This window comes from Camponotus floridanus, unplaced genomic scaffold, assembly GCF_003227725.1.
Source record: "Camponotus floridanus strain SB8 unplaced genomic scaffold, Cflo_v7.5 scaffold36, whole genome shotgun sequence".
Classification (NCBI taxonomy): domain Eukaryota; kingdom Metazoa; phylum Arthropoda; class Insecta; order Hymenoptera; family Formicidae; genus Camponotus; species Camponotus floridanus.
Genome location: NW_020229503.1, coordinates 1,365,191 through 1,386,553, shown reverse-complemented (window position 1 = coordinate 1,386,553; position 21,363 = coordinate 1,365,191). Strand labels below are relative to the sequence as shown.

The 21,363-nt window shown below is 28.8% G+C and overlaps 2 protein-coding genes across 4 annotated transcripts in view; one reads left to right on the top strand and one right to left on the bottom strand.

The window, feature by feature from the left end:
- Positions 1-6,081, bottom strand: part of LOC112638731 (protein I'm not dead yet-like) — a 22,197-nt gene extending 16,116 nt beyond the window's left edge. The window contains exon 1 of the mRNA XM_025410917.1: positions 5,944-6,081. Within this exon, the coding sequence (XP_025266702.1) occupies positions 5,944-6,081 (138 nt within the window). The remainder of the gene's footprint in view (positions 1-5,943) is intronic.
- Positions 6,082-7,742: 1,661 nt separating this feature from the next.
- The window catches only part of LOC105248162 (uncharacterized protein CG3556), a 37,234-nt gene continuing 23,613 nt past the window's right edge, over positions 7,743-21,363 (top strand). For 2 of the 3 annotated variants that reach the window (XM_011252802.3, XM_011252798.3), the window contains exon 1: positions 7,743-7,952. The gene's annotated coding sequence lies outside the window, so the exon portion shown is untranslated. Of the gene's footprint in view, positions 7,953-19,407; positions 19,582-21,363 lie in introns of those variants that run through there. The other variant, XM_011252799.3, reaches the window with a different exon arrangement.

The following is a 21,363-nucleotide window of genomic DNA, read 5'->3' as shown; positions in this document are numbered from 1 at the left end:
GTAACAAATGGTGCTTTAAGGTCTGATAGAGAAATATTATCAGGACTCAATGTGGAAACACTATCGAAACCTTATAAAAAAATTTTATATTGTCCGCAATTCGAAATTTCATAAATGTTTATAGGATATGTAAAGCAATATTCTGTAGATATCATACAACATTCAGTGGATATTTGTATAGATATATTTACTATTATGTATTTATTATTATATATTTACTATTATATATTGATATTTATTTCTACATTTATTCTATAATACATATATGAATTCATCATTAAAAAAATTAACCATGTGGTTTATTTTTATAGTTCTAGGGCTCCTCTCGCAAAAAATAGAAGAGATTCAGCTATAACAGTCTTCGAGTTAATGCGCTCTTTGACCGATAAGTCGTGATTTGCGAGACCTGTACCGCGGCCTTATATATTGTCTTAGATAGATTCTACTTTCGAATTAGGCATTTTCCCTTTCGCCACCTAGCGACGATAATATATATATATGTATTTAAAAATTTTTTTTATTTTGTATAATGAAAATTATGAAATAAATAAGATATTTTTAATAGAAATTCTTTGTTTATTAATGTTATTATTAATGCAATATTATTAACTTGTAACGATGCATCCCGGTACATCGTCACGATTCCCAGCATGATACTCGCTGGAAGCTGCCGCCCGGCAGAACATCCGTCGGACAGAGGTAGGGGCGCGGTGCGCCCATTTTTTAATACTTTGTTAAACACGAAGTCGTTAGGTTCAAAACCGACCGACCATCGCCGATCATATCCGACGTGGCCCGAAAGCAGGCGAAAGCCGGCATTCGGCGCACACCCGAATCTCTCCGAGCGGGCCCGACCGCACCGTTTTCCGTTCGGAAGGGGTTATACCGCCGCGCGCCGACGCGGGCAATTAGCCCGTATAAAAAGAGTCACATTTCGGCGTATAATTACATTCTCCTGATCCGCTCTAAGCAGTAAGCTTCAGAGAGAAATCCGAGAAATCCAGACTAAACCACAACTATCACGGATGAAAGGTGGAGTGAACTCCGTCTTGGTCGAGTGATCTCGATTCCAACGTACGCATGCATCCACCTAATCCTGCAGCTAGGCCATCCCGGAAGATGGAGCTCAGAGCCGTCCCGAATCGAGAGTTCTCGACCTAGCTGCACCGCGAATTCCATTCTTCGCGACGCGATCTTTACGCGCATCTGTTAACGCACACCAGGCGCATTGCACGCATTTAATTATCACGCGTATTTGTCAACCAACGCCGAGCGCACCGCGCATTTAATCATCACGACCTCCGACACCGTCGTTGAGAGCACCGGAATATAATAATAACTGGGAAACTGCGTTTTCCCCGAAAGCGACCGTCAATCACGCGAAACTGGGAATTCCCGGAACGCCGGGATTCCTCGCCGGAAAAAGCGCCGCAAAAACTCACGCACTGACCTAGGTTCGCGCGTCGTAAACACAAGTCCGCGTGCGAATTAAAGGCTGTAGTTTCGATACTATCAAACTACATACAAGATCAGCGTGCGCTACGCACACACACTCTCGCGCGCGCGCGCGCGCGCACACACACACACACACACACACACACTGTAATTATCAAATAAATTATTTTTATTACACACATACCGCGCGTATTTTCTATCTAGACCCTTGCACCGGCGATCTATCCGTAGCAGCGAAAACGTCCGAAAATACGACCGTTATAAACTTTTTTTGAGTTTTTTATAAATTGGTACTGTGAATTCTTCATTGGTCAAATGAATTCTTCATTTTAAAAATGCGGCGCAATTAAGAAATCCTTACAATGGCCTTCTTATTTATTTTTATTAAAGATTGAGTTTCAAAATTAAGGCAACATTAGAAAATCCTTCTAAGGTCCTTGTAGATTAACACACTAACAAAATCTTATTTTTTAAAAATATTGAATGAATATATATATATATATATATATATATATATATATATACAGGGTGGGGAAAAAGTATGGAAGCAAACAATTATTTCCAAAACTATTCATTTTTCGACAAAATGTCTTAGACATAATTTTTATGGTATGAAAAGATGTATTATGTGGCATAGACGGCATGACCTTGAAATGACCCTTACGAGCTGCATACAAATAACGTAAAAAATTTCAAATGGAACTCGTCAGTTTTTGTTACAGATTCTTGTAGCTGATGTCGAAACGTTTACAAAACACTGCATATGAGCCCTATTCCCTTAAAAACACTCCCAGTTACGAAACAATTATGATACAAACAATTTGTATGCACATTGACATTGCTTACTGATTTCGCATCATGACGTTGCGTCCACTAATAACATGTAATTGTACCTGTTGTCATATGATACACTGTCTATGAGTATTCATAGAATCGCACTTATTTTGCCTTAACTGGTTGGATGAATCGCACTTATCTTGCCTTAACTGGTTGGATGAATCGCACTTATCTTGCCTTAACTGGTTGGATGAATCGCACTTATCTTGCCTTAACTGGTTGGATGAATCGCACTTATCTTTTCTTAACTGGTTGGATGAATCGCATTTATCTTGCCTTAACTGGTTGGATGAATCGCACTTATCTTGCCTTAACTGGTTGGATGAATCGCACTTATCTTGCCTTAACTGGTTGGATGAATCGCACTTATCTTGCCTTAACTGGTTGGATGAATCGCACTTATCTTATCTTAACTGGTTGGATGAATCACGCAATCTCTTTCCTTGAGTACGGTTCGATGTACGCCTTAACTGATTCTACGAACTTCGCGTGTCTTTCGTATCGGCAGAAATGATCGAAGCGGGTTATTCTCCATTTATTGCAGTAATCGCTACTGTTGTACTGATCTCTCATAATGACGTTCAGTCGCGTTACACACATTCATGTAATCACACGTACGCTGTCTATTTTCAATTTCGTCGATACGAATTATCACAATTGTTTCGTAACTGGGAGTGTTTTTAAGGGAATAGGGCTCATATGCAGTGTTTTGTAAACGTTTCGACATCAGCTACAAGAATCTGTAACAAAAACTGACGAGTTCCATTTGAAATTTTTTACGTTATTTGTATGCAGCTCGTAAGGGTCATTTCAAGGTCATGCCGTCTATGCCACATAATACATCTTTTCATACCATAAAAATTATGTCTAAGACATTTTGTCGAAAAATGAATAGTTTCGGAAATAATTGTTTGCTTCCATACTTTTTCCCCACCCTGTATATATTTAAAATGTTTTTATAATATCCTAATAAGTTTTACTTCTCACTATCTGCAATATTAAATTAAAGCATTATTAAAAGCAAAATTCAATTGAGGCTCTGATACATATAAAACAATATTAATGATCTTATTTTAAAAGTGCAGTACACTTAAATAATTCTTAAAAGGATCTAATGTATAATAGAACCTCAAATTAAACTATAAATTAAACATCGGATAACTATTATAGTTTTTTTTATATGTTCTTAGTAATTTAATAAGGCCCCTTATTGATGATGATAGAATATCCTTTTTTATGACATCCTTACATTATTGATGATGATAAAATATCCTTTTTTGTGACATCCTTACATTATCCTTATCAGGGCCAATGATTTCATGTACTAGCTCTAATAATTTTCTGCACGGGATATGTGTATAAATTTTTCTTTATATTTAAAAATTTTTGTGTCTATTAAAAAAATTAAGCTTGTTAAAAAATTAAGCTTGTTAAAAAATTTAACTGTTTACATACAAAATCAACATTACCTATCAACGTAATATTTGACAAATTTTATCTTTTGATTATTTCTGTTAGATATACTTAAATTGATATTAATCATTTTACATTTGAAATATATATATATATATATATATATATATATATATGTATGTGTGTACAATCAGAGAATATTTCGATAAATATTGAAGTACTACTACTAAGAAAAAACGGGTGCACAGATTTAATATTATTGTTAAATAATAATGCAATTTATCATCGATAATGCGTTTCTTTGATGTAGATACAATTTTAATTTTAATAATACAGCTGTATATCGTAAAATAAATATTATATCGTTCGTTTGTATTTATCCTATATAGCGCTGTGCAGTCGATTTAATTTTTAAATAGAGACCACAAAATAATAACGAAAAATATAACAGTGGTAGCGATAATAAATATTTTAATAAAATATTTTTACAATATTCATTAAAAACTTGATAAAAATTTTACGTATAATTATTATCATAAATGTGACGTCTCTAAAGCTGGATCTACATTGGTCGTATCGTAACGTCACAAAGGAGTCGCAAGTCGTAAGTCGGCAAATTGACCAATCATGGTTGATTATTTTTGAAATATCGACTATGGTTGGTCAATTTGGGTACAACTTACGACTTACGATTCATTTGCGACGTTACGATACGATCAATGTAGATTCGGCTTAACATTCGCCACCATATGACATGTGCCGCGCCAAGCGTGAACTCGGAAGGCGGCGGCGGACGCAATGAAGTCGGTACAAATTACAATTATAAATTACGCCGCTAAAGGGCGCAACAGAAAAAGATTTTTCCGCACATGGGAAACATCAGAGAAACTATGTATATAAGAGGAAGCGAAAATCGAATCGGCACCTCGCTGCACTCATAGGACTAGCTTCCAACTTTCTAGCGAATCTTAAACCTTTTGATCTTTTGAACTTGCCGGATCATCCAGGTCCTCGTAACCTTTTTGATCTTTGAGATCTTCCAGATCCTCGAGATCATGGTGTAAGTAACAAGGTGTGCTATCTTCTCGGACGAATTTTGGTCACATGCGCATTCACCAAGTTTCCGCCATCTTACAAAATCACCATAGCAACGCGACGCTGAATTTAAAACGATATAATTAGTCTTATATACTTTGTAATTATCATAATTATTAATTGTGATCGTATTATTAATTAGCGACGTGAGCAATCGAGTCCCATTCATATAAATGAGTGAAATCATTGCAAATAAATTGAAATTGTCAAAAAGTGTTTTTCCGATATAATATATATGCATGTTTTGCTTCATATCTTTTCTTTCAGAGCCAAATAGTAGTACATTTAATTATTCTCCTATTCTGAAGAATTGAAATTATTGAGCCAAGTAGAAAATTTAGAAGAAGTTGTGAACATTATAGAAAATGATGGCCTAAAATATATTGCGGGTTATGCCGCTCTTTTAAATTTATAAATAAATATAAAAATTTAGGTACTCCTACTGAGATGTTGGTTAATCCAGAAAATGATGGATTAACTACATTTCTAGAGGGAAAATTATAAGTCCTTCTTCAGACTTATTCAAGGTAGCAAAAGTAATGAATGAAGAATTTCAAGATTACCATGGATTCTTCATACGGAAAGATCCGTGGATATTTAAAACAGTCGCTGATACGGTTGAAAAAAAAATGAAAAATATAATAATTCCGCGTGAGGTTCTATTATGTTTAGTTAGAACAAGATCATACATAAGACTTCGAATAATTAATAAAAAAAATTTGGCAGAAAATAATAGAATAAAACATAAAAGAAAAATGACAAAATTCACAAATAAAAAGTAATTTCATTTTTATTATATCTTCTATATTGTTTATTATGTGTTATGTATTCTCTATCGTTTATTATACGTTTATTGTTTCTTATGTATCTTATATTTGTTTATATTTATTTATATTTATGTTTGTTTATATGTGTTTGTATTTATTATTTTCTAAAAATAATATTCATAATTATTATTATATTCTAAAAATTATATTCACTATAATTATAATTACATACACGAAGGATTTTTCATTAAAACCCTTTCTTTTGTCCGAATCTTTGTTTTAATATCCATTTAAATTATACAAGATGGCGGAATCTTGTCACGCTCTCTTATTGGTCAGTAGAAATGCCTGCGCAATAGCACACCTTGTTACTTACACCATGCTCGAGATCATCGAGATCGTTCAGATCCTCGAGACCTCCTAGACCCTCAAGATCTTTCAGATCCTCTAGATCATCCAGACCTTCGGAATCTTCTAGATTCTCGATGCCGGACAATTCCCGGAAAACTGTCATCCAATTCCTACCCTAGAAGCTGATCCGTTTCGACTTCGTAGAACGGATAATCTCTCCGAAACTTGCGACTCCTCTTGTGCCTCTCCTTCAAGAACTCCTCGTCATCCGAAAAAGAGAAGTCGAAGAATATCGATCTACTCAACAGTAGAGGAGAGAAACTAAGAAAAATAAATTATACTAAAACTGTGCCTATAATAACCTGGCGGGCAAAAATTGTTAAACAATAAAATTTGTAAAATAAATCAAAAATATAAATAAAAAAAATATGTTTACAGAAGAAAAAACCAAGTAAATCATTTCACTACAATAAATAATTTTGATAATCTTATAAAAATAAATCTGCTAATAGTATAGAAAAAGAGAATCAATAAATTTTTCTTTAAAAATGCACAAATAAAAAGACTAATGTTATTTTAGACGAGTCCTCAACTTTGTTCAACGTAAATCGAAAGATCTTTCTATAAAATCTCTATAGATCACTCTATATAAACTAAATTATTTTTTCTAGAGAGGCAATTGATCAGCAAACCAGTTTAAAGCATGATTCTTCAAAGGAGTCAATTCTTTCCTAATTCTTTCTACGGAAGATTCTTCCTAGTTACAGTTCTGATAAAATAATAAAGAGGAATGTTAATTCATTGAAATTGCCCTGCTGAAAGCAAATAGATAGAGAAAGAAGTAAACATGAAAATATAAATCATATGAATGAAAAAATAGCTTCCAATAGATGTGAGCTGAGAAAATTCGCAGAAATAGAGAGACAATCAAAGAACCTGAGGAACCAGTTTAACAAGAGAAGAAAAGGTAGAGGTTTAGAAAAACAAATGGAATCGCAAATGGCTCGAAGGAATTTATGTCTGCTGTAAAGGATGCGTGTAAGTTTACTAAGAGCTGACTAATTAGGAATGTTGGGAAAGAACAATGGAAGCAAGGATAGCGTTTAAATATTCACGTGCGCGAATTTTTATAGTTTATTATTAACAGATTATATATTAATGTACATATAAACATGTACTGTACGTACATATAGACATACACTAATACGTATTTTATAATACAGTTTATTATATATATATATATATATATATATATATATATATGTACACAGTATATAATATAATATAAAAATATAATATAAATATATAATAAATGTGTGTGTGTATATATGTATATAAATCAAACTTTTGAGAATGCTTGTGTATGTTGCAATCAACATCGCAAAAGAAAAAATATTTTCAAACGAATATTTTAGTATATAAATATTATTTTTTCCAGAGTATGAAGTTTTAGTTTATTTTATATATTATATTTATTATATATTATATTTATTATATATTATATTTATTATATTATAATTTTGTGATATTTTTTTAGGATTTTGTATACATATTTTCATGTGTGTGTGTGTGTGTTAATTTAATATAGTGAGTTTTGTACCATATTATTCTTATGCGTAGATGTATATAAATGGATCATTGAAATATTTTTGTTTGTTCGAAAGTTGGACTGAGATACGACTAGATGCTGTTTTTCTGTTGTTGAGTGAAATAGTGAGGGTGGTTCTCCAATCTCTCTCTTTCTTTCTCTCACGAGCGTCACGGCGCGGCTGTTTCTGGGTTTGGTCTGCATTGCGCATTCACGAGACAGGCGCATCGTAGCGGTGGTCGCCCGTCGTCGTTGTCGTCGTCGTCGTCGTCGTCGTCGTCGTCGTCGTCATCGTCGTGGTCGCCATCGAATCAGTTTCGACGGTGGCCTTGATAAGGAATTCAGCGCTATCGGGACGGTAAAGAAAGGAGAATACAAAGTAATACGATTCATCTACGAAACAATACGAAGAGAGAGAAGACGACGTTTGTCTTGTTGAAAACGTGGTAAGCGACTCTTCCAAACAATCTTCAGAATCGAAATTAGAGACTCGGGTTTGGCATAAAAGGATGTATTCGAGAGGCTCGGAGAAAATTCTTCGCTCGATTTAATCGGTCTTTATATATTTGACTCAACTGTCAGGCTTTGCCTTTGAGGCAATCAAATTAGGTGAATTATCGTGAATAATAATAATTAGGGATATAGGATTGCTGTTACGTTTGTAAAAAATTATATTTCGGACAATGAGGTGTGTGTGTGTGTGTGTGTGTGTGTGTGTGTGTAAAAACTTTCTATCATAAACTTTTATATAAACGCTATGATAAAAATATGTTCCTAATATTAAGGAGAATTGGACGACAAAAGTTAATAAATCTGATACATATGTATATATACATATTAATTTGACATATTGTACTTTTGGCGTTATAAAATATAATCCCTAAAAACTTACCTTTTTAAAAAAAGATAAAAAAAGGGCGCCAAATTCATGCATTAATTGTATCCAACTATTATATTGTTTACAAAAATAATGATATCAAAAAATTGCGCCAACTAAAAATAAAAATTTGTACAAGATAAATAAAAGTACAAGAAAGAAAACTTGTACAGGTTAAATAGAAATATTTTAATTGAAAACATTATTATACAAAATAGTTGTTTTAATTTTCAAAAATAATAATATTAAAAAATTAAAAATTTATTTACAAATTAAAAACTGATAATTAATATAAAGCAAAAAAGTAAAAAAAATTGTAATTAAAAAAAACTGGCGCTGCCAATAAAATTGGCACATATTCCAATTAAATATATATTTAAAAAATTGGAACATATTCCAATTATTAGTCTAACATTTGAATTTAATTTCTTTAATTAATTTATATTGATTTACATTTGGAAATTTAGACTTTTAAGTCTGAACAATATATTAATAAAATTGGCAGCGTCAAGTTTTTTTAATTAAAATTTTTTTACTTTTTTGTTTTATATTAATTTTCAGTTTTTAATTATTTGTCAAAATTATGGGAATTTGAATATTTTCAAATTATATTGTATAAGCATTAAAATATTAAATAATATGAGAGAAAGTGAGAAATTATATTATAATATATAACAATTATATAATACAATAATATAATTATATAACAATAATATTAATGAAAACTCCAAGTAACTCTGTTTGATAAGTAAGATATGTACACACACACACACATACGCGCGCGCGCGTGTGTGTGTGTATGTACACATATATATATAAATATTCATATAAAACCTAAAGTATATGCATATATAAATTCCTTATATAAAAAAAAGAATATACTTTTTTGTCATATAAGATAACATTACATATAAAATTTGAAAATTAAAATGAAATTATAACACCTTAGAAAGAGGCATCAAGTGCAACTTGAAAAATTGCTATTCTTCGTTCAAAGGTTATTTTTTCAAGAGAAGTTCCGCGACTTTTCGAAACTAGTTTACTTTATATATATATATATGTATCATAATCATATATTATTTATAAATTTTTAAATAGCGAGACCGCGAATCAATCCAGAATTGTGACTAAACAAATGAATATTTTCTCGGAATAATTATATAAAATTGAGTAATACATACATATAATATATATTGTGATTTTGTAGAAATATACAAAATCGATCGAAAGATTGTAAATACTTTGATTTTATTCCAAATACAAAAAACATAAAGACAGCTTAGTTATATTAGTAAATATTGTCATAATATCAAATGTGATGATTAATGATAATAATAATATCGTTTTGATTGATATTCGTATTATATATTTCGAGATAACAAAATTTTAGTTTAAAATGATTTTCGTACAAGAAAATTTTGCGAACATGGAAATTTTGATTTTAAAGAAATTTGTATAAATGCAAGACAAGTAAATAGAATGAATTTAGAAATTTTTATTTGATACTAAAATGATTTTAAAGACTAAAAAAAATTATTCTTTATACGTATAGTAACTTTCGATTTTTCTCGATACATCTCAAAATTTGAGATATCAAAAAATATTTTATCAAAAGCTTTATAAAGACATCTTTATTTAATTAGATCAATATAATTATGAAAAAATATTTGTTAAAAAAAGTTGTTTTAAAATTTTCATTTATTTTAAAATTTTATTTCCGCCATTAAATGGAAGTGTTTCTATGATAAAATTTTTGAAAACAGATTTTTTAAAATTTTAATTAATTTTAATTAATTAATTTTCGAGATAAAAAGCCGATTTTATATATAATGGATGATTGTACCTCTTAGAATCATTTTTTGAAAATGATTTTAGCACTAATTGAAAATTTTGGGATTTCCTTATTAGAATATCTTATTTTAATATATGCATATATAATAATTTCTTTTTATATTTTCCAATTTTTTTACTGAAATTTAATTCTCCAATTTTTTGTATTGAAAATTAAGCTTGCCTTTTGAAGCATCTTATATACAAAAATTAATCGTTAAATTATTTATTATAATCAATTTATTATAATTATTTATTATAATCACATAATTTTTCCATAATTATTATTTATCTAAGAAAAGGCTTGCCAAAAAATATCAATGATAATTTTTGTAATTTTTTATTATGACGTGATAATAACGAGAATTTAAAGTTTCTACCTTCTTTTAGATTTTGGAAATTCTCTCGTCCCAGACATATCAATTTTTTTGTATAGATATATACATCCCATATATTACGACGACGTGTACTTTACTGAACTTAACCACTTGAAAAATCACTCGATCAATGACTTATTTAATATTGTAAACTTTGAACATCTGCTGTCATTATTTGTTGTCTATATGTACCTCATTGAATTCTGCTGATACTGAAAATATAGATTTTTGTAGATTTCAATTACAATTAAAATGCTTTCGACTAACGGAACGGATAATATATCTACATTACACACATGAAAGTTGAATGTAATAAATAATAATTTTGATGCCATTATGATAATTTTTAAAAACTTTCCAGACAGCACAAAAAGGCCAAAAGATGTCTTAAAGATGTCTAGAGGACTTTAAGATGTTTTTAAATCGTCTTTTAGATGTCTTTTGGACATGTTTAAAAAATTATATCAATTAAGGATAAAAACTTGTACAAATTTAAATAAAAATATTTTAATTAAAAATACTGTTATACAAAATATGTAGGTTCTTAATTTCCAAAAACAATAATATTATAAAGTCAAAATTTTATTTAAAAATTGAAAATTGAACAATAATATATAAAATAAAAAAATTAAAAAAATAAGAAAATTTTAAAACTTGATGCTGCTAAGAATAATATGCTAATAAATTCTTCTTATACTTCTTATACTTTTAAGCTGAACAATATGAATAATATGCTAATAAAATTGCAGTGTCAAGTTTTTTCTAATTAAAATTGTTTTTATTTTCTTGTTCCAATTAATTTTCAATTTTTAAATAAATTTTTAATTTTTTAATACTATTATTTTTAAATATTATTAAAAAACAATTATTTTATATAATATTATTTTCAATTAAGATATTTTTATTTAAACTTGTAATAATATAATATAAGTTTTTATCTTTAATTGGTACAATTTTTATATCGCTATTTTTGTAGGTAATACAACAGTTTTATAATTGGTACTTACACCTTTTTTTATAAATATAAGTTTTTAGGGATTATATCACTTCTTTTTTAGTGTAATTTGCTTAGAGATATTATATTAAAAACAAATTAAATAAAATAATATGCAATTTATAAATTACATCAAGTTTAAATTATTAGATTTAAAGATAATATAAATATATTTTACAAATAGAAGTACAATTTAATATTATTTTAATGATACATATAGAGTTGAAAATTCTTAAGCTAATATATTTCAAAAAATTTGCTTATAAAGAAGTAAAATTATATACTTTTCTCCTGTACAGTATTTTTGGATAGTAATATCAGATTAACATGTATTACACACTTTTTATTAAACATATTTAACATATATTACTTTTTATAAAATATGATTCATAATAAATATTATTTCTAATAAATAAATCATCTGTATGTATGCTCTTATGTATGCAAGATAATAAGATAAGTCATATAATACATGTAACTTTATGAAATAACTTAATCTATTGAGAAACATGAACTGTATATATATTTATAGAATATATTATTTGTGTTTAGTTTTAATAAACGTATACAATAGGATACGGTTATTCTTCCGAAAACAATCATGCTCCGATTTGAGTCAAATTTTGCAAATAGGTTCCTTTTAAGTACAAAAGAAGTATATGAAAAGGATTTTTGGCGACTCGAAAATTAAGACACTTTTTAAACCCTTTTTCGTAAAAGTGAATATTACCTTTAGACAGCTTGTTTGAAATGATAAATATCTAGAAAAACGATAACTTCACCAATGACCTTGGCAATTTGCAATTAACAATTACATATTTTTTTCTTAAAAATAACTATGTGTTTTCTTTACACCAATTGATTTCTCTCATTATTTTGTACATAAAAGTATTAAGGTAAGATAATCGGAAAATGAATATTTTATAAGATATTTTATGTAAAATAAAGAAATGATTTCAAGTCTCATAAAAAGTACTTAATAAACTTACTTGAAAAGTACTTAATAAAAACTAACTTAATTATAGTATTTTGGAAAGTTCTCGACCTCAGCTATAAGAATATGTAATAAAGAATAGAGATTGCCATTTAAGATTTTTATAGTGACCTTGACCGCGCTTTTCAAGATCATCTCAAGGTCAAATAAATACCATCAGCTAATAGATTTTTTAAGCCATTTTTTCTGTCTAAACCATTTTTTTTAATTAATATTTTCTAAGATATTTAGCCGTTCCGGAACTTTTATCCTACCCTGTATATTACATGAATTATTTCACATACATAAGAACATATATGGATGATTTATTTATAATAAATAAATAGTGTCTCTCTCTCTCTTTCTTTCGCTTTCTTTCTCTATTTAAATATATAATGTATAAAAAATAATGTAAAATGATTACCTGATTGAATTATTCAAAAAATACGGAAGAAAAGTGTTTAGTCAGTGTTTAGTTCTTTATATAAGCAAATTTCTTGCAATTTTTAAAGTAGATTAATAATTTTACACATATGTTTATTAAAATAATAAATTATACAGCTTACAAAATATATATTTAACTTGTTAATATTTATTATTTACCTTATGCTCCAATGACTACATGGTACTTATTTGCCAATTTTTAATTAATTTTTAATTATTTATTATTTAACTTACACTCTATTTGAAATACGATTAATTACACTAATGTCATTAATGTCGTATGTCATTAACGTCGCAAAGCATAGCGTAATCTTTGTCAAAAGTAGAAACTGTATGTTCTCTTTCTATGTGTTATGTATATGTACAGGGTGTTTTCGCAACATACACATCATTAAGTCGGGTTGTCTGTTCACTGTCAAAGACATGCTTTATTGAGCTCGCAAAATAAGATTAAAATGCAAGTTTGAAGGGGAATAAGGAAAGGAAAATCGATTTTTATCACTCTGTAGTCAACAGTTGTGAAATTTAACAATATAAATAAAATATTTATTTAATAATTTAGATAAAATAGCATAAATAATTTAATAATTTAAAAAAATTTGAACAAATATATAAAAAAAATAATTATAATGAATAATATTTTTTATCTTTAAATATAATAAATTATAAAAATTTGATATAATCAATTTTTTCTTAAACAAGGAGCAATTCTGTGCATGAAAATGTCTCTCATTCGTTTTATCATGAGAGAAGTGATTTCTGCACAGATGTTACGAAATCTATTTTTAAGAATTTTCAACTTCATTTTCCTGCAAAATTTGATACATTTTATTTTTTAAGAAAGTTCATAATAAAAAATACTTATTATATCTATGCATCCATCACTTCCAAAAATTACTTCGTAGAATATTTCTTCAGAGAATATTTTTCAAAAATATATGGTTAGGTGAAATTGAAATTCATTGAAATTTATTTACATAAATTGAGTAAGTTAGTATAAAGTTGATGACATAATTAATAAATTGGTAAATAATAAAAATGTTTGATATGTTGCAATAAAATAATAAAAAATAAATTTTTTTAAGTGAACTTATATGTTCAATAAGCTATTCAAAAAAATTTAAACGTCGTAGCATATCATCAAATGTGTGGTTTTATTGTATGCTATTTAAATGAATGCCAACCCAAGGAATGTTAATAATTTTTTGAATGGTAACATGGGTCATGTTCAAATCAACAAATAAAAAATGACCAAGAAACTATAAAAACAGAAATGCACCTGGATAATCAAACAATTTTGTTGGCGTGAAAATCATAAGTAAGAGATTATGAAAGAAATCATTATTCATATGAAGAATTAACGGACTGATCCTTATTTATGGCGAGATCGAAAAAATCAAAGGCAAGCGATTGCACTTTACGCTCAAAGATTTCCGGACAGACGACATGTGGATCATAGTTTCTTTCATCGCTTGTGTGAAAGATTAAAAAGAAATGGATAATTTTACAAATCCACCAGGCTGATTCATGTTTCACAAAAAAGACAAGAAATAATTGATGCTGTTCAAGAGGCTGTTATGGCAAATTCTTATATAAGCACAAGAGCAGTTGCCGGAGATTTGAACATGAATCATGTTACTCTTCATAAAATTATTAAATATTCCCTGGATTGGCATCCATTTAAACGGCATATAACACACAAGCTCACACCTGGTAATATACTACGACGAATAAATTTGTGTGAATGGATTATTGAACACGTAAGTATATTTATATTAGTATAGTTATATTTAAAAATTTATTTCCTATTTTTTGTTGTAACATATCAGACGTTATTGTTATTTATCAACTTATCAATTGATATCAGTCAAATACTCTATACTTCGATTTATGCAGGTAAATTTCAATGATGTCGGAAACGATATATTTTTGAAAAATATTCTCTGGAGTAACGAGGCTATTTTTAAAAGCGACGAATGCATAAACAGACAATAAACATTATTATGCACAGCATAATCTACATTGTATGAAGAAAAAAAACATTCAAGACAGATAGACTATAAATGTGTGACTAAGAATAGTAGGCGATTACATTATCGGTCCCGAATTTATTCAAGGCAATGTTAATGCAGATTATTATGCAAATTTTTTACTTCATGAGTTTGATGAATACCTTAAAGATGTGCTACTAGCTAACAGGTTAGAAATAATATTCCAAGATAGACATCCCGCTCATACTTCTATTTTGACAAAAATTATCTTATAAATCAAAAATTTCCCGGGAGATAGGCCTTCATGGTTCTCAAGAATGGCCATCACGCTCATGCAGAATAAAAATAAAGATACATTTTTTATAGAATTCAAACTTGATCTATCGATACATTTTTTATAGAATTCAAACTTGATCTATCGATAAATCTAGTAAGAATTTGATCCGTTCAGCTGTTATCGAGGTTCGATAATCTAAGATACTTTCAATTATTTGACTGACGTATAAATATATAAGATGCCTCACTATTGCGCCTAAAATTGGTGCGATGTATTTATATAATATATGTTGTTTCACAATGTTTACATTCACATGTAAAGATAAATATGACAAATTACATTAAGGCTCGTTCCAACAGTGGTCAGTTAGCTTAACTAGTAGTTAAGTAGTGATGCAAACCACTGAAACAAAATTCGGTAAGCTAGGTTAGATTTTGACAAGTTGCATTTTCGCAAAATATACATAAGTGAAATATTGAAAAAAAAAAAAATATATATATATATATATATACATTTATTTACAAAATTTATAAATTTTCAATATTTTACTTATGTATATTTTGTGAAAATGCAACTTGTCAAAATCTAACCCAGCTTACCGAATTTTATTTCAGTGGTTGGCATCACTACTTAACTAGTTAAGCTAACTGGCCACTATTGGAACGGGCCTAAGAGGCACTATTTATAAATCAACATGTAATACATATTAAATATATGTATTAAATATATGTTGATAGGTCTCATTATATCTAACATTATTTCAATAATAAGTATTAAAAAAATGTATCATATAAAAAATGTATCATATAAAAAATGTATCATATAAAAAATTATATTTGAATTACATTAATGTTGAAAGTAATCATCAATCGCGACTTCATCTTTATTGTATAACCATTATTTCAAATTATAGTTCGCCGCAAGTTATCGAAATACAACTTTTTTTACAATTGTGTCCAGTTTATTTCATACAACTTTGACTGTTTTCTTTTTTTTCGAAAACAATTTCGCAATTATTTCCGACAATGACATTGTTCCTGCCGTTGACAATTTTTTCCCGTTCGCCGTCATTCAAGTTTATTAAATACGAAACGAGCTTTTGTGTTAAAGTGTAGTATACGCGATGTAATCTCTTATCATGATTTAAAAAAAAAAACAATTTTTCTCGATCAATGAGAAAACGCAGAATTTTACCAACCAGTCAGATTATACATACAGGGTGGGCCATTTTAAGTGATCCACTCAAATATTTCGGAAAATAATGAAAAATCAAAAAAATGTTTCAGATAAAAGTTGTATGGCTTAAAGGGGGCCATCAGATAGTGGCAATGATTTGACCTTGGAGAGTCATTTGAAGATGACGTAAAGGTAACCTTCAATTTCTTAAATGGAACTCCCTATTTTTTATTACATATTCGTGTAGCTTATTTCGAGAGCTTTCCAAAACACTATAATAAAGTATTTCTTCATTAAGTACTTTTCGAGTTATGAGGTTTGAAATCATTTCTTAATTTTGTATAAACCGTAAAATATCTAGTAAAATATTCATTTTTCGATTATCTTGCTTTAATACATTTATGTACAAAATAATGAGAGAAATCAATTGATGTAAAAAAAACACATAGTTGTTTCAAAGAAAAAATATGTAATTGTTAATTGCAAATTACATATTTTTTCTTAAAAATAACTATGTGTTTTCTTTACACCAATTGATTCCTCTCATTATTTTGTACATAAAAGTATTAAAGCAAGATAATCGAAAAATGAATATTTTACTAGATATATTACGGTTTATGTTAAATTAAGAAATAATTTCAAGCCTCATAATTCGAAAAGTACTCAATGAAGAAATACTTTATTATAGTGTTTTGGAAAGCTCTCGAGATAAGCTACACGAATATGTAATAAAAAATAGGGAGTTCCATTTAAGAAATTGAAGGTTACCTTTACGTCATCTTCAAATGACTCTCCAAGGTCAAATCATTGACACTATCTGATGGCCCCCTTCAAGCCGTACAACTTTTATCTGAAACATTTTTTGATTTTTCATTATTTTCCGAAATATTTGAGTGGATCACTTAAAATGGCCCACCCTGTATACTCATAATGTAATCATGATCGTGATGACACTCGCGATAAAGGCTATTTTATAGTTCCAAAGTCCACGAGCAACGGCGACTGTAAGCCATTTAACGGTTCTAAGCAAGTTCCAAGACTCTCAGAGGAACAATGGTGTATAACGCTATATATATCATATATATTATTATGTGTTATTGTTACGTTAGAAGAATACACGGTAGGGACTCGAGTCAGATAATCTTTCCTCTCTTCCCTACCTTTCTAGGGTAGGTAACCGAATCGTTACACCGCGATATTGCATTATCGCTATCACTGTTACTGTTTCGCATTGATGTTCCACTTCGGTATAATATCATTACATATATGCAGTTGTGTTGCAATGAAGATGTGGTGCTTAGTTTAGTTATATCAAGGTTTTGTTGCTCTTCTAATATTTTCTTCTATTTTAACTTAGTAACACATAGATTTAATTTCTTCGAATATATATTATTGATGGAATAACTATATAAATCATAATAGCTCATTTTTTACTTTGAAAAATTAAAGGACGATATAACATTTTCAATTCATAGTGTTTTCTATGTTAAAGAAAGTTACATTAAAATTTAAAGTGCCATGCTAGAAAAAATTGCTTTTTTATTTTTACTTCTTTTCTATTCATTTGTTTATGTTATATTTAAATTGCATTTCTTTTTTTATTTTTATTTATTTAAAAAAAATTAATTCATTTATATTTTTATTTACCTTATATTTACTTATTTATATTTATATTTAACGTGATTTTACATGTTTATACAATTCATCTAAATATCTCATATGATATTTCCATGAAATAGTTGTACTACTTATGTCAAACATTCACTTTTACTGTAATATTTAATTTCTAATATGAAAAAAATTAATATCTAATTGCGTACATAATAATAATAATGAAGTACAATAATAACATAATAATAGTAAAATTAAGTATAATAATATACATTATAATATACTAGAACAAATGTAACTTTTATTGGAATAGCTAAATTAAGGAAAATTGTTATCGCGCCATTGATCTGATTATTACAATTATTTATTAATTCTGAATATTATCACATATTCGAATTATGTACATAATATTTATTTTCCAAAAATCTGTTATTTTCAGTTGTTTTCTGTTGTTTTCTGTTGTTTTTCAAAAAAGTGTATTTCAAAATGATATGACTGTATTTTGGGAACAATCAATTTTCTTTGAGCAAATTTTTTTTATGTAATTATAGATGACTATATTGAGAAATATTGGCCGAGAAACAACATAAAAATATACTGAAATTTCATAAGAGTAAATCGCGGAAGAATATTGCATTCTTTCCACGCGTTAAGCTACTCTCGAGTAACAAAAAGGGATAACAATCTAGCCACCCAACAAATTGCGCAGAGTTGGGGATGCAATATTCTCTTGTGGTAGTGTAAAAAAACCTGTTTACAAATTTCACAAGTAATTGTCGTGTGAAACGATACTTTCTATAGTCTTGAATGTAACGGAAGATAGTTTCGTTAGAATATACCAGAATCCGGTACAATCTATTTTTACGAGGTTCCAGTATGTTATTAGATAGAAATCGATCAATAATCTGAAAATAATGTGGTATAATCGAAATAATTCTGAAAGATTGATATGTGATTTTATTTTAACTGATCTGTATATTAGACCGTTCACGATTCGAAGTAATAAAATAAATAAAAACCGACAATATAACAATATATAGAATGTTCCAAAATTAATTATTAGATATCGTTTTCAGATTTTCTTGATAATCTTTCTCTTTCTCAGACCAACTTTTGAAGTTAAACTTTTCTCAGCGAAAATATTGACGAAGATTATTATTTTATTGTAATTTTTATTTATCGTACATATGTGGATGGAAAAGGAAAAATAGAAAGCAAAAAAGAACAACAGTAATGAGAGAGAGAGGGGGGGGAAAGGGGGAGAGAGAGAGAGCATTGCCCAGGTATATATATTACATAGATGATTCTCTGTATTGTACACATACACACACACATACACACACATACAAAACACACACGCGTGTGCGCGTGTGCGTGAGAGTGGTAAGCACTGTGATATCGATCGTACGCAGTATCGTGCTACAAGACCATGTTCGAACGTCTGGCGTCTCTCGTGTATTCCACTTGCTCAGATGTAGCACATATAACTGTTGAGATAAACACATAATTTATATCATAAATAGAGGTATGTACCATGTTCCACACACACACGCGCGCGCGCGCGCGCACGCACACACACACACACACACACATTCACCATGTTCATACTATATATGCACGCCATGCTAATCTCTTTGTTAACATGTTTCATAAAGCGAGTCTGGGTAGATTCGTCGATAATTAATGACTAAGCGATGACGCTCGTTTGATATCGTCACATAGGCGGATTCGTAAATGTGCAAATTCATGAGAATTCCCAAAAAGTAAACACTAATGAATCAGATGCGCGGGTTTTATACGGCGTGGCTCTACATCGAAAATGATAAATGTATAAAGGAAAAGATTTGATATATTTGATATTTATGTTTAATTTATATTTATATATTTTTTTAAATATTTTATATTATAGTTTGTAACAGATAGAAAGAGAAAGAGAGACAATTTGATTTTTAACTACAAAGTAAATTAATTAAAGGAAATAAATATCCTTATGTTAAATATGTTTCGTTAATGATGTATTATTATAATTATTATATACAATTATTATTACTACAGTTACATTAGTTACAAATTGATCAGAGCAATCATTGAGTTTAAATTTAATGATAATATTTGAAAATGATAATATTTATTGGATGATAATATTTATATGTCTATTACATAAGATCAAATATGTAACATCATTTTTTTACCTCGTAAAGATTGCTATAAAAAGATAATAAATATATCTAATTATTCTTATATAAATTTCTATTATATCGCCAAGAGAAGTGAATTTTTATATGTTCCACAACATTCTACATTTTTATATTATTCTATTGTATTAGAACATACTAGTCAAATCAGCTAATGATTCTCAAAATACGAGACAGATATAATTCTACATCTTGACGGACGATGTCGATTTCGTGCAAATGTCGGTGATATCAATTAACGATTTTTTAAATTTAGCGTTGATCGCGATTAATGGACATGAATAATTGAATAATCATCGTATTCAGGAATGAATAATTGAATAATCATCGTATTCAGGAATGAATATTTATCGATATTTGTGACTTGAATCGGAAATTCGGACACAAAGCTCGAATTCACTTTCGCCTTCATTTTCTTTTTTTCTTCTTTATCCTTTATGTAGTGTTTATCCTTTATCCTTAGTGTGGGGCTGAATAGCTCAGTGGTAAGAGCAGTCGCCCGGCAAGCGAAAGACTCGGGTTCGATTCCCGATTCAGCGACTTCGCCCCGATATTTTTCTCGCCTACGTCTCTTTAAGGGGGTAAAGAGAGGGGTCTTATAGTATTCTCGATTTGAGAATTGATATCTTGGTTTATGCACCAAGTAAAATACAGGCATATATGCTCTTCAAATGCGATTTAATTCGCGGATTAATAATCTTTGAAATTTCACGCACTACCATCCGCGTCGGCTCTTAATTGCTCCTTTTCTATTACATGATTTCCTATGTTTTATCCTTTATGTTTGTCTGTAATCCAAAAAGTTTAACGAAACACGAATGTTTAAATATTCATAGTATATTCTATTAATGAAGAAAAACATCGAGAACTTTTCACTAAAAGATTTATTCGCGGGAATACATACGAAAACAAATATCGACTTGTTGACAGTAATTTTTCATTGCTTCGTAAAAGAAGGATAAGCTATTATAGAAACTATGATGAACTATTATAGAAATATTAAACAAATTGTTATTAAACAAATTTTGTATTGTACAAATGTTGTATTAAACAAATATGCAAATTATATTTGATTGATAAATATTGTTGAATTGTTTTGTCGATAAATAATT